Below are 13492 nucleotides of genomic sequence, written 5' to 3' on the forward strand. Positions count from 1 at the left end.
GAGACAGACTCTCGCTCTGTCGCCCGGGCTGGAGTGCAGTGGCCGGATCTCAGCTCACTGCAAGCTCCGCCTCTCAGGTTTACTCCATTCTCCTGCCTCAGCCTCCCGAGTAGCTGGGACTACAGGCGTTCACCACCTCGCCCGGCTAGTTTTTTGTATTTTTTTAGTAGAGACGGGTTTTCACCATGTTAGCCAGGATGGTCTCAATCTCCTGACCTCGTGATCCGCCCGTCTCGGCCTCCCAAAGTGCTGGGATTACAGGCTTGAGCCACCGCGCCCGGCCACCTTTACCTATACATTAAGGAAGAAACAGAATGTAATCCTACTGAATTCAGTAGGTCAATATATGGAGACAATCAACTTTCCAAAACAGCTCTTTGAAGTTTCCCTAAGAAAAAGAAAGAGGAAACAAAATACAATCTTATCACATGTTCCAAAGGTATGCTATGTACCAAATAATTGTTTGATAACAGCTTAAATCAACCAAAAACTCCGCAATAGTCATCTATGCTACGGGTCAGCAACTTTTCTGTGAAGGGCCAGAAAGTAAATATTTTACTTTCTACAGGCCATATAGTCTCTTATTGAAACTACACAGCTACTTTACTGTCACACTAAAGGAGCCACAGACGGTAAATAAATGAACGGCTGTGCTGTGTTTCAACAATACTTTACAATACAGATGAAGGGCTGGATTTGGCCTGTGAGTTGTAGTTTGCAGACCATGATGTATACCTCTCTTGAGCCTACTTCCTAATGCAGATGGAAAAAATGAAAGGTTACCAAATGAGATAACTGAAGAACAAAACATATTATTTCCTTCATTCTTCTGCTAACTCCAAAGCTTTTAATAAAATAAAAAAAAACATATTATTTCCTTCATTCTTCTGCTAACTCCAAAGCTTTTAATTAAAATTAGATTTAATAAAATTAGAATAAAAATCAATTATTACCATTTTTAGGTGTAATAAAGATTTTTAACATTTTTAGGTGTGATAAAGGTGAGAAACTTTTTAAAAGAGCCCTTACGTTTTAGAATACATATGAAATATCTACTGATGAAATAATATGGTATCTGTCTAGATCTGCTTCAAAATAATTCAGTAGAGGGAATGGGAGAAAAAGTGTATAGATAAAACTGGCCATGAGTATTAATTGAAGCAAGGCGATGGGTACATAAGATTTATTATACTATTATCTCTACCTTTGTATATGTTTAATGTTTCCAATGATAAAAAAAGTTAATAAAAAACAAATCACTTTATAAACAATCTGGCAAATTATGTATGACAAATCTAAGTGTATTTGCAAAATTAACTCTTTTCTCCACTTTAGCACTACTGACATTTAAAGCCAGATCATTGTTGTGAGAGCTGTCCTGAGCACTGTAGGACATTCAGTAGCATCCTTAGCTTCTATCCTCTGGATGTCAGCTGTACCTCCTCCACCCACCCACTTATAAGAATTAAAAATGCCACTGGACATTTCCAAATGTCCCTTGTGGAACCTAAATGCCCCCAGCTAAGAACCAATGTATTAAACAAACTATACAGTTGTTTAACAGTCAGTGTTAATTCTTATATTCTAGAAAAATGAAACTTTGATAAACTTTTGTTTCAGTCTTGGGCTGAAGTCTTGATTGAGACAGGGTCTCACTCCTGCCACCCAGGCTGGAGTGCAGTGGTGTGGTTTCAGCTCACCACAGCCTGGGCTTCCTGGGCTCAACCGATTCTCCCACCTCAGCCTTCCAAGTAGAAGAGACTATAGCAGTGCGCCAGCACAGGTGGCTAATTTTTTATATTTTTAATAGAGACAGGGTTTTGCCATGTTACCCAGGCTGGTCTTGAACTCCTGGAATCAAGTAATTCACCCACCTCAGCCTCCCAAAGTGCTTGGATTACATATGTGAACCACTGCACTCGGCCGATATTTATATTTTAACTCAATTTTTCAATATAGTTTTTCCTTTACCAATTGGGAAACTGTGTTACTAATATCCCTTTTCACACTTTTACAAATTACATTTTCTTATAATGAATTTTAAAATAAACAATGCACAAAATGGAAATCCAAATGAGGAATACGGTAAAAGTCCCATATATCTATCTTACTGTTCTAGTTAGCAGTCAGTTTGCAAACTTAAAAATACATTATTTGGTCGGGCGCGGTGGCTCATGCCTATAATCCCAGCACTTTGGGAGGCCGAGACGGGTGGATCACTAGGTAAGGAGATGGAGACCACCATCCTGACTAACACGGTGAAACCCCCTTTTTACCAAAAATACAAAAAATTAGCCGGGCATGGCGGCATGCACCTGTTGTCCCAGCTACTCCGGAGGCTGAGGCAGGAGAATGGCATGAACCCGGGAGGCAGAGCTTGTAGTGAGCTGAGACGGCGCTACTGCACTCCTGCCTGGGCGACAGAGCAAGACTCCATCTCAAAAAAACAAACAAACAAAAAAACCCATTATTTATAAATATCTAGGCTACCGAGACTCACTTCAACCCCCATCGTTCCATGTTTATATTATTAACTGTTTGTTTTATATTTGAGTACAGTTAAGAAAAAAAGAGGCTGGGTGCAATGGCTCACACTTGTAATTCCAACACTTTGGGAGGCCAAGGCAGGAAGATCACTTGAGTCTAGGAGTTTGACACCAAACCGGGCAACACAGTGAGACCTTGTCTTTACAAAAAACTTTTAAAAATTAGCCAAGCATGATGGCACACACCTGTAGTCCTAACTGCTTGGTAGGCTGAAGTGGGAGAATTGTTTGAGCCTGGAAAGTCAAGGTTGCAGTGAACCATGATCATACCACTGCACTCCAGTCAGGGCAACAGAGCAAGACCCTGTATCAAAAAACAAAAAAACAAAAAACAAAAAACATCTGGCCGGGCATGGGGCTCATGCCAGTAATCCCAGCATTTGGGAGGCTGAGGTGGGCAAATCATTCAAGGTCAGGAGTTTGAGAATGGCCTGGCCAACATGACAAAACCCCAACTCTACTAAAAATACAAAAATTAGAGTGGTGCAATGGTGCACTCCTGTAATCTCAGCTACTCGGATGGTGGAGGCACAAGAACTGCCTGAACCCGGGAGGCAGAGATTGCAGTGAGCCAAGAACATGGCACTGCACTCCAGCCTGGGCAACAGATGGAGACTCTGTCTCAAAAAAAAAAAAAAGGAAAGAAAATCTACTCTCGAAAAACAATGTAAATTTCATTCCTAATTCCAAAGCTGCAAACCCATTCTGCAAACCTCTCATGTGAACAAAAATCTCTAGAAACACAAATATATGAATAATCCCATGCTGCCAGGTTGGTGATTAAATTCTGAATCAGAAAGCATACTTTAAAAAGAAACTTAGGCAAAAAGAAATGTAGTTTTTCAGCTTCTTGCCTTATTAGCTGTAATCAGAAGGACTTTGGTTTTTGAGTAGTTGTTGCTACTGGGGTTTCTGGATTCACTAAATTAAAAATCAGATATTCAGCTCAAGAAATTTCACACCATTCCACCAAATAAAACTAAAATAATAAGAAAGTAAAGTAATTACCTTCTATATACAAAATACTAAAATTAACTTTCATTACCAAAAAAAACTTTATAACACACACTAGGTTCCTAAATTCACAACCAAGAAAGATGTAACTTAAAAATTACTAGTGCAAAAGTAAAATCAAATTATGTAATCTCATTCATAAAGACATCATAGTAATAAAACTATTGTATAAGTTCATAGATATCTCATCTGCTAATTTAAAATTCAAGTTCTTAGGCGTGGTGGCTCACACCTGTAATCTCAGCACTTTGGGAGGCTGAGGCAGCCACATCACTTGAGGTCAGGAGCTCAATACCACCCTGGCCAACATGGCAAAACCCTGTCTCTACTAAAAATACAAAAATTACCCAGGTGTGGTAGCAGGTGCCTGTAATCCCAGCTACTGGAGAGGCTGAGGCACGAGCATCACTTGAACCCAGGAGGCAGAAGTTGCAGTGAGCTGAGAACAGGCCAATGCACTCCAGCCTGGGCAACAGCGTGAGACTCTGCTTAAAAAATAAATTAATTTCAAGTTATTTCTAGGCAACAGAAAATTCCAACATTACAGATGACCTGTTTAACCTTAAAAACCACAGGCTCTTTAGTAGATGTCCAATAATTCAAAATACATACAATTACAGAAAAAAGAAAAAGTAACATAAGACTAGAAAAGGCTTCTCTTTTCCAATATGTGTCTTTTTAAATTTTTTAATTAGTAAAATCAGGCTGATCCACCAATTTAGCCCTCAGCAATTCAAGTCCTCATTAAGCTCTCACAGATGAGAGTGTTTTTTAGACAAAACTGCAATTTTCTGCCTAATTTAAATTTGCTACAATTTGATTTATTCTAAATAATCTTGCACTATACTAAAATAAGTATGATTCAAATACATTTTTAGTAATGAGTAGCTAAGTAAGACAAAGCAAGCCATCCTTCACACTAGAGATACAGAGAGATCCCCAACCCAGGCTCCAATGATATTAAGAAGTGTTTCTCTTTTATAAGAATATATTCTAAATTAAATGAAGCTTATATACACACATACGGTGATAAACATGCATTATAAACTCTTCAAATATTCACATTAAGGTCAAGAAACAATAAAACTTTAAAAATGCTAATTCAGTTACAACAAAACAACAACAAAAAATGTTTCCAAGTGTCATAGAGATCAGGAAAGATTCTGACCCAGTGGACTTACATTCCTCATCCTTCAATTTCCTACTATGATTCCTGACACTTGGACGAGCCCACTTCTAGCTCCGTAAAACATGATGGTTACATCACAGTAGCATGAAACTCAACTCCTATCTTTACCTAGGACTATGGCTAAAATATAAAGGATCACAGAAAGACAAGAAATGTTTCAAGTCTGTCAGATTTTTATTTTCAATCAGAAAAGTCTTAGGTGGATATTAAATTTCAAAAATAAAAACAATCCATCTCATGATATACAAGTATTATTTCTAGGAAATAAATGTTTACTTAAAATATTTTTCAAGTTTACTTACCTCTGCTTCAACATCCACGTTTTGCTTCAAAAGTAACTTCAAAATGTCAACATGTCCATTCTGACTAGCAGCCTGCATAGCTGTGTGGCCAGCACATTGCCCATTTACCTAAATTTTTTTAAAAAAAGAATGAATGAATGAATGATCAGAAACAGGCAATATATACATACAGTGTAGGTTTAAATCTAGTATACTGTATGATTGCATGAGAATAATTTAGGTTGGTGTTCCATACATCATAGTTCAAATAACTACAGACTTCTTAATTCAGAGAAGGGAAGCAAGTATTGTTTTAAAAAACAAAAGTTCCACTGTCCAAAGAGTTACGAAATAACTGTTAGGCAATCTGCAAAGTTGAAAGAAGGGAAAAAAGAAGGGAGGAAAGAAAGGAAGTAAGTTAAGTTAGTTTTGTATATGTACTTCTTTTTAGATTAATCTCTGAGTCCATGGTTCAATGAAAAAATGCACTGAAGTGAAAAGAAAACTTTTAGAAAAGATATTAGCTGCTAGGGATAAATAAATTCAATTCAACAAAAATACCAAACATCAACTTGCAGGCAAACTGCAAGGATAATAAATAAGGATACATAAACAAGTTAGCAAGGTAGGTATATACAACTATTATAAAGCAGTAATTTCCAATCTTTCCTTCACTCCAGGTGTCATGTATATGTATAACTAATCCATGGACATACCCAAGGCCAAGTGCAATTCTTTAATTCTACCCCTTTTACTCCCATCCACAAAACCATTAAAGATGGTTAAAGATGGTAGCCTGGCCACATGTTTATATACTATCTTTCCTGAAACCGCACTAAAATGACATTAAAATAATTTTATTTTAGTAAAAATCCATAAAGATAAAGGGAGAACATCAGAAAACAAGACAAAGTAACACAATTGTGAAAGAGGGAAAACAGATGGAAAAGCGTTATCTCACTTTAGAGAGAACAGGAAGCCACAGTGTAAAGAGCACAGGGAATCCCAGACAAACTCAAAGCCTACAAACATAAGCACATCATAGGTAACAAGGGCGGCCTCAGGTGTAAGTCTGACGTGCAATGGTCACACTCCAAGCCCACTCCTCAAACTCAAGGACAGAACACTAGCTGCCTGCATCTCATCCCCAGACAGGAAAACCTGAACAACTGTAGAGAATAGATTTCTATAGGGTGGTATTTAGAGATCCCCCAAAACTCTACACACCCAATCACCATAATGCAAAGTTAGTCAACAAGTCCAGGTGAGGAGAGCTATCAATCAGCTTTGTAATGTCCTATTGAGATATGAATGGACAACCAAGGATTGGAGATTTGTCCCCTCTTATAGATGAACGAACAACCAAGGATTACCAGACATCTAAGGAATGGCTCTGATGTGAAAACAGTAACTCAGAAGAGACAAAAAACTTACGCAGATACAAGAACTTGTTTTCTTATAAAGACCTATCATTTACGCTCAGTAAGGAAAGAAATGACATTGTATCCTCTTTAAACACCAACATGATACTAAAAAAAGGAATGTGAAAAGGGCAACCAAGAAAAGCTTGAAATTTAAAACTGATGGAATAAAAACCTTGGAAAAAGGGTGAGAAAATTAAGTTAAGGAACCTCTCAGAAAGGACGCGGGGGAAGAAAAAAACAGGAGAAAAAAAAGAAAAAGAAAATCCGAGGAATAGTCCAAGAATAACCAATAAAATAACTAAAGAAAATTTGCAGATATGAAAGACATGATTTCCAGTTTTAAAAAGTCAAACACCTAAAGCAATGGATGAAAACAGATCCACATCAAGGTGCATCATTGTGCAAGTTCTTAATGCTGACCAAAACAAAATATCATCATGCTTGAGAGAAAAAACAGCGTACATGTAAGTTCAGGAATCAGAATGGCTTGTATCTTCTCAATAGTAATTCTGGAATTATTCTACAAGAAAATGACTTCTAACCTAGAACTCTATTCCAATCTAAAACTTAATTGTGGAGTTTTTAAAAAATTCAGATATTAAAGGTCTATTTCCCATGCATCCTTTCTCAGAAGCTAATAAAAGCCTTACCTCACCAAAAAGAGAGAAAATGTAGAAACAAAAAGACAGGGGATACAGAAAACAAGAAATTCAAAATAAGAGAGAAGAGAAGGGAACCCTCAGGATGATGGGTGAGAAGACACTCCAAGTGGGCATCCGGTGCAGAGGAAACCCTGTTCAGATGGAGAATATCAGAAGGCATAAGAGAAATGTCTCCCAGAAGATGAAAATGAATACATTTCATCTGCTGTACCTAAATGTCTCGAGCAATTGAGGTATGTTACGATTAAAGAGGAATTTAGGAAGAAATTAAGTATAAGAATACAGATTACTAACAAATGAAAAAATATAAAAATCATGTGTAAGCAGAGGGACTGCAAAAGGCCACAAGTAACTTTTAAGAATGAAGGAAATATTCTACACCTTAATAGAGGTGTGGACTATGTGGGTGGTGTGCATTTGTCAAAACTGGCTGATCCACGTACTTCACTGTATGAAAATTATACTTCAATTTTTTAAAAATGACAATTATGAACTCCAATTAAAAACAAAAAGGTAGGAAAACAATCTAATATACTCCACAGCATGGCTATGAATGTCATTTACATAACATGCACAACTAATTTTAATCCAAAACAAAATTACACTATAATATAACTACATGATGAAGCTGGAAACAGTATGTGTGTGTCTGGTGGGGATGGGATGGAAGTGGTGAAATAAAGCTAAATCCTCACCTTCCACAGTGAGGTATCAAAAGATCTAAGAAAGGAAAAGGGAAAGGAAGGGAAGAAAGAAAATTAAGACATTATAACAGAGGTATATTGGTATGTTACTGGAAAATGTAGAGGTAAATATGAAGGCTATTAGCCAGGTAAGAATAGTTGCCTCTGAAGAACAGGAAAATAGGGGTGAGAAAGAGGAGATGCTATTTTTCATAACAAACCTTATAGAACTGTATTTTTCTTTAAATTTTTAGTACTGTAACGTTCTTAAAATATAATTTTAAAATAAATTAGTTAAATAAATGAAAAAAATTATAGTAAAATCTAAATTTGCTTGACTGGAATACAAAGGAAATCCATCTTTCAAACACAAAAAATACTTGATACTTCAACATTTAAGGCAAATTATTTTTACACAGCTCACAACCAATCAACAAATTGCTGTGCTATATTGCTACAACTGATCTTTATAACAAAGCTAACATGTCGAGCTTACAGGAGAAATAAGACACTAATACTTTACAATTATAGATCTGATCTTCAAACTGTCTAGCATACTTAAAAACAAACAAACATGCAAAGAAAGGTATGGTAACAAAAGCCCTTACAGTACAGTGAGAATGATTCAAATTGTCACTCCAACTACAACCTCTTGGCTGGCACCGAACATAATACTGGTGCCAGCAAGGTGTCAATGCCAAAGCCAAAGCACAATGACTAGAATCAAAACTGCCCACTTAAAAGATGGCTTGTATGAATGGCAAAAATACAACATAACCTAGGAATAGTTATAAAATATATGGCCTTTAATTCATCTGCCTTATAAATTGTGAAACAGTCAACTATCACTGAGATAGAGAGAGGAGTTACATTAAATATTTTGAAAAGAGGGATTGAAAATTGCTTATATACACACCTGCTATGTACTCACAAAAATTAAAAATAAAAATAAAATTGCTTATAAAATTAACTAAAACATACATAGACAATGTCATAAAATGATGTTTACATGAGAAAAAAAAAATCGCTGAATTTCCCAAAAGGATACTAGTCTTTAAAAACCAAAATTTAAGTTGTGTCAATCATAAAAAGGGTCATAATGTTAAATACAAAAATATCTATTTTTTTTTAGAAATGCACACTGAGGAATGTCTGATGTCTGCTTTAAAATACTTCACAAAAACAAGAAAGAAGAAATAAATGAAGCACATCTGGCAAAATCTTAGTAATTGTTAAGGATAAGGTTCATTATACTATTTTACTTTTTGTATGCTTCAAAATAATTTTTAAAATGCTCACATCCACATCTGGTCTTTTAAGCAAATCTTCCACTTTAGCAACATCTCCATTGGCAGCAGCCTTAACTAATTCTTCATTGAGGTCACCAGATTCTTGGGTTTCAAATAATTTCTTCAGGAGTTGTGAGAGTCTTTCTGTAAAACATCAAAGAAAGCTGCTAATATAGGAGGATCTCAAACCTTAACTACCAAGAAACAAATATTACCCAATATTTCTATAATCTTTTCCTATTTTATTATTTCCATCACTAATGTTATTTTTCTACTATGCTACAGATAACTACCCATGCAAGTTATAATCCCTACTATAAAAAGCTGCATTAAATGCAAGCCCTTAAGTATTCCAAGTTTTCTCCAATTTATGTATATCAAATTATAATTTTAGAAAAAGTAGTGCATTATATACTAATAAATCAAGATTTAAAAGTCATCGTAAAAAGTTTATGAAGAAACACACTACTATGGGAGTACCACAATGATACAAACATCCTTTCAGGTTTCAAGGACACTACAGTGAATCTCAGAGCTCAATACTACAGACTTTAAAATAATTCAATCAATGATTATGATCAAAAGCAACGATCTGGCTGAGCGTGGGGGCTCACGCCTGTAATCCCAGCACTTTGGGAGGCCAAGGCGGGCGGATCACGAGGTCAGGAGATCGAGACCATCCTGGCGAACACTGTGAAACCCCGTCTCTACTAAAAATACAAAAAAAAAAAAAAAAAAAATTAGCCAGGCGTGATGGCAGGCACCTGTAGTCCCAGCTTCTCGAGAGGCTGAGGCAAGAGAATGGCATAAATCCGGGAGGTGGTGGAGCTTGCAGTGAGCGGAGATCGCGCCACTGCACTCCAGCCCGGGTGACATAGCGAGACTCCGTCTCAAAAAAAAAGAAAAAGAAAAGCAAAAGCAACAATCTCTGTAATATCTGCGGACATATTTTAGGGACAAACCAATTTTCTTTAGGTTGAAATCGGACATTTAAGTGCTAATAACTTGCAATAAGTGCCAACTGATTGGTTTTGACAAAAACAACGATGAACCAGGGATGAATATACCTAAACCCTTTCATAAAGTATTTTTTTCTAAACAGTATCAATCAATACAGAAGCTACAAAGCTCTACTCCTGAATTCTTGGGGTACTTATTATGAAGCAGAGAAATCACAAAATAGGGCAAGGGACAAATGACAAAGTGGGCCAAGTCCACATAATTTGAGACTAGGCTATTAACTGTCCTTTACTCTTCTACTTTGTATGTAGTCAACCTACCATAATGTCATTTAACCTCAAGGTAAAAATAAACACCAGATTTAAATGTTAAGCATACTAGCAAACGACAGCAGGAAAGAATAAACAAAAAGGCAGAGGAAGCAGAAAGCAGAACAAAAACAAAATTGGAAGTTACTTTATGTTTTCCTTTTGTTTCTTACTATTTATAGTTACAGTTCTATCTCCTTTTCCAGATGACAACATGTACATACAGTAACTTGTAATATGTTGTAAAATGAACTGCGTCTGTGTATACAAAGCTGGAGCACAGGAAAGAAAGACTATGTGAATGAGTCTACTCAAGCATCCAGCAATTCACATTTTAACATAGTTTTCTACTCATGGTAGCATGTATAATAACTGATTAAATGGTAAGAGAAAAAATAACTGATATGTAAAAATATACAAGAAGAAAGCCATCTGCTAGCAATAATGTTGGAAATACAGAAAAAATGAAGCAATCTAAGAAAGTGATGGTTCTTTGGCAGAAAACAAAAATTCTGACTAAAGAGTAGAATCTTGAATTTTAGGAATCTCAAATTTGATGTGGAAAATCCCCTAATATATCCAAGAAAAAGCACACATTTTATGGAACTTCTCCAGGGAGTACTTCAGCCAGAATAAAGGTTGTTCAACACACTAAAAAAAAATAGTAATTTTTAGTGAAAGTTTAAAGGTGATCAATATTCAAGTAAGGCTGTGTAATCTGGGACAAAGCTAAGCACATGTACAACATTATCTGTATATGAGAACTGGGGAATTAGCAAAGGTTTTAATGTAAACCATATTACTTTTAAAGAAACACAATATAAAACATACCACCAGATGCATTGCTAATGGCTGATCCTGCAGATGCCACCTTGGAAACTGCTGCTGGATTGTATGTCCAAGATGTTCCACAAACTTCCACCTTTAAATCACTGTCTGAATAAATCTGTTGTACTCGGCCAACTTTACCTAAAGTCTTGGGGAAAAGAAATAGATTCATATTTCCAAGTCTAAAGTATATACCATAAAATCAATCACTAGTTTTTATATGCTTAAAGTAATAATTTTACTTATTACTAATGAAAAAACTTTCAAAGGATAACCATACTGAAATGGGTTATTTGAATAAGTACAAATGTTAAAAAATATCTTTTTTTTTTTTGAGACAGAGTCTTGCTCTGTCCCCTAGGCTGGAGTGCAGTGGTGCGATCTCGGCTCACTGCAAGCTCCGCCTCCCGGGTTCACGCCATTCTCCTGCCTCAGCCTCCTGTGTAGCTGGGACTACAGGCGCCCACCACCGCGCCCAGCTAATTTTTTGTATTTTTAGTAGAGACGGGGTTTCACCGTGGTCTCGATCTCCTGACTTTGTGATCCGCCCGCCTCAGCCTCCCAAAGTGCTGGAATTACAGGCGTGAGCCACCGCGCCCAGCCAAAAAATATCTTTTAATAATAATAAAACTACTTCTACAAGAATATGAGACAAATCATGATGAAGTCTATCCTATCCATATGAGTTTATAAAAATTTATTTTGATATTCAATCCTTCCTTTTTAAACCCATAAGGTACATTTTGAGAACTTGGAACTCCAGTAGTCTAAAATCTATCATCAATAAAGCCTAAAAAAGAAAATCAGATTTCTAAAAACAAAAAACTAATTTGGACAAGAAGGGCTCAAGCTACATCTATGTTTAAACCCTTTATGGAATCATCTGATTTCTGCCAGTTCCTTCCCTTCCTCATATTCCTAAACCTGTGCATTTTCCCAACATTTTATTCCATAGGTTTTTACTCTTCTTCATTGAAAATTCAACCCACTTTGACAACTATCACCTTTTTTTTTTTTGAAAACACAAAATTACCCCTCACCCCCACATACACATAGTAATTCTAATTTTTTAACTGCCTATTAGACATTTTCACTTGGAATTTTCCATTATCATCTCAAACTCTATGAGGCTACATTCTTTTGTTTTTTTCTCCTCAACTTTTTATTATGGAAAACTTCCAAGAGATACAAAAGTGGACAATAGCATACTGAATCCTCATGTACCCATCAACCATTTGTAACAATTATCAGCTCATGGCTAATCTTGTTTCCTTTATTCCCTACTCATGCTGCCCTCCAGTATTATTTCAGTGTGTACCTCCAAACAGTAAGAACTCTTTTTTTAATAATATATTTTACAATGCTATTTATTATCAACTCAAAGTTACAATAGTTATATATCACAAAATTTCAGTGTTCAAACTTCCAATTACCTTATAAATTACCAGTTTTTTTAGTTTGTTTAAATCAAGACCCACATAAAGTCCATACGTACATTTTTTTCTTTGCAAATTATTTGTTGAAAAACAGTTCTTTGTCTTACAAAGTTTCTTACCATTTGAATTTTACTAATTGGTGTAGTTTAGTAACTCATTGGCTCTCTGTACATAGTCAGCAAGAACCCCTTCAAGTTGGCTGCTAATGGCCCTAAGAAACCAGTGACAGCTTCCTTGTTACCCGGTATGAGGCTCATTTTGTTCACTTCTTGTCAAAGAGCTAGAATTAGCCATTTCTCCAAAAATCCTTGGCTCCTTACTAAGAGAAAGGCTGCTTGCAAACCATAACCTGGGCACTAAGTTTAGTTATTACTAAAATGGTCACTGTGGAGGCATTTTCATGAATACAGCTAGGAAATAGGAGTTTTTGTTTGGGGCATTTTTTTGGTTTGTTTTAATTTTACTTTAAGTTCTGGGATATATGTGCAGAATGTGCACGTTTGTTACATAGCTATACATGTGCCATGGTGGTTTGCTGCACCTATCAACCCATCATCTAGGTTTAGGCCTCGCATTGCATTATATTAGCTATTTGTCCTAATGCTCTCCCTCCCCTTGCCCCTCACCCCCTGACAGGCCCCAGTATGTGTTGTTCCCCTCCCCGTGTCCATGTGTTCTCATTGTTCAACTCCCACTTATGAGTGAGAACATGCGGTGTTTGGTTTTCTTTTCTGTATTTGTTTGCTAAGGATGATGGCTTCCAGCTTCTTCCATGTTCCTGCAAAGGACATGATCTCATTCTTTTTTTTAAGGCTGGGAGAAAAATTTTGCAATCTACCCATCTGACAAAGGTCTAATATCCAGAATCTACA

General features: G+C 36.3%; 1 protein-coding gene across 1 annotated transcript in view; it reads right to left on the reverse strand.

Moving 5' to 3' along the window:
• MIB1 (mindbomb E3 ubiquitin protein ligase 1) overlaps positions 1–13492 on the reverse strand; it is a 131578-nt gene that overhangs the window by 60706 nt on the left and 57380 nt on the right. The window contains exons 8-10 of the mRNA XM_026456026.1: positions 11188–11332; positions 9099–9232; positions 5052–5159 (exon numbers count right to left, since the gene is read on the reverse strand). Coding sequence (XP_026311811.1) covers positions 5052–5159; positions 9099–9232; positions 11188–11332 — 387 coding nt within the window. The remainder of the gene's footprint in view (positions 1–5051; positions 5160–9098; positions 9233–11187; positions 11333–13492) is intronic.

This window comes from Piliocolobus tephrosceles, chromosome 18 (genome assembly GCF_002776525.5).
Source record: "Piliocolobus tephrosceles isolate RC106 chromosome 18, ASM277652v3, whole genome shotgun sequence".
In the NCBI taxonomy this organism is placed as follows: domain Eukaryota; kingdom Metazoa; phylum Chordata; class Mammalia; order Primates; family Cercopithecidae; genus Piliocolobus; species Piliocolobus tephrosceles.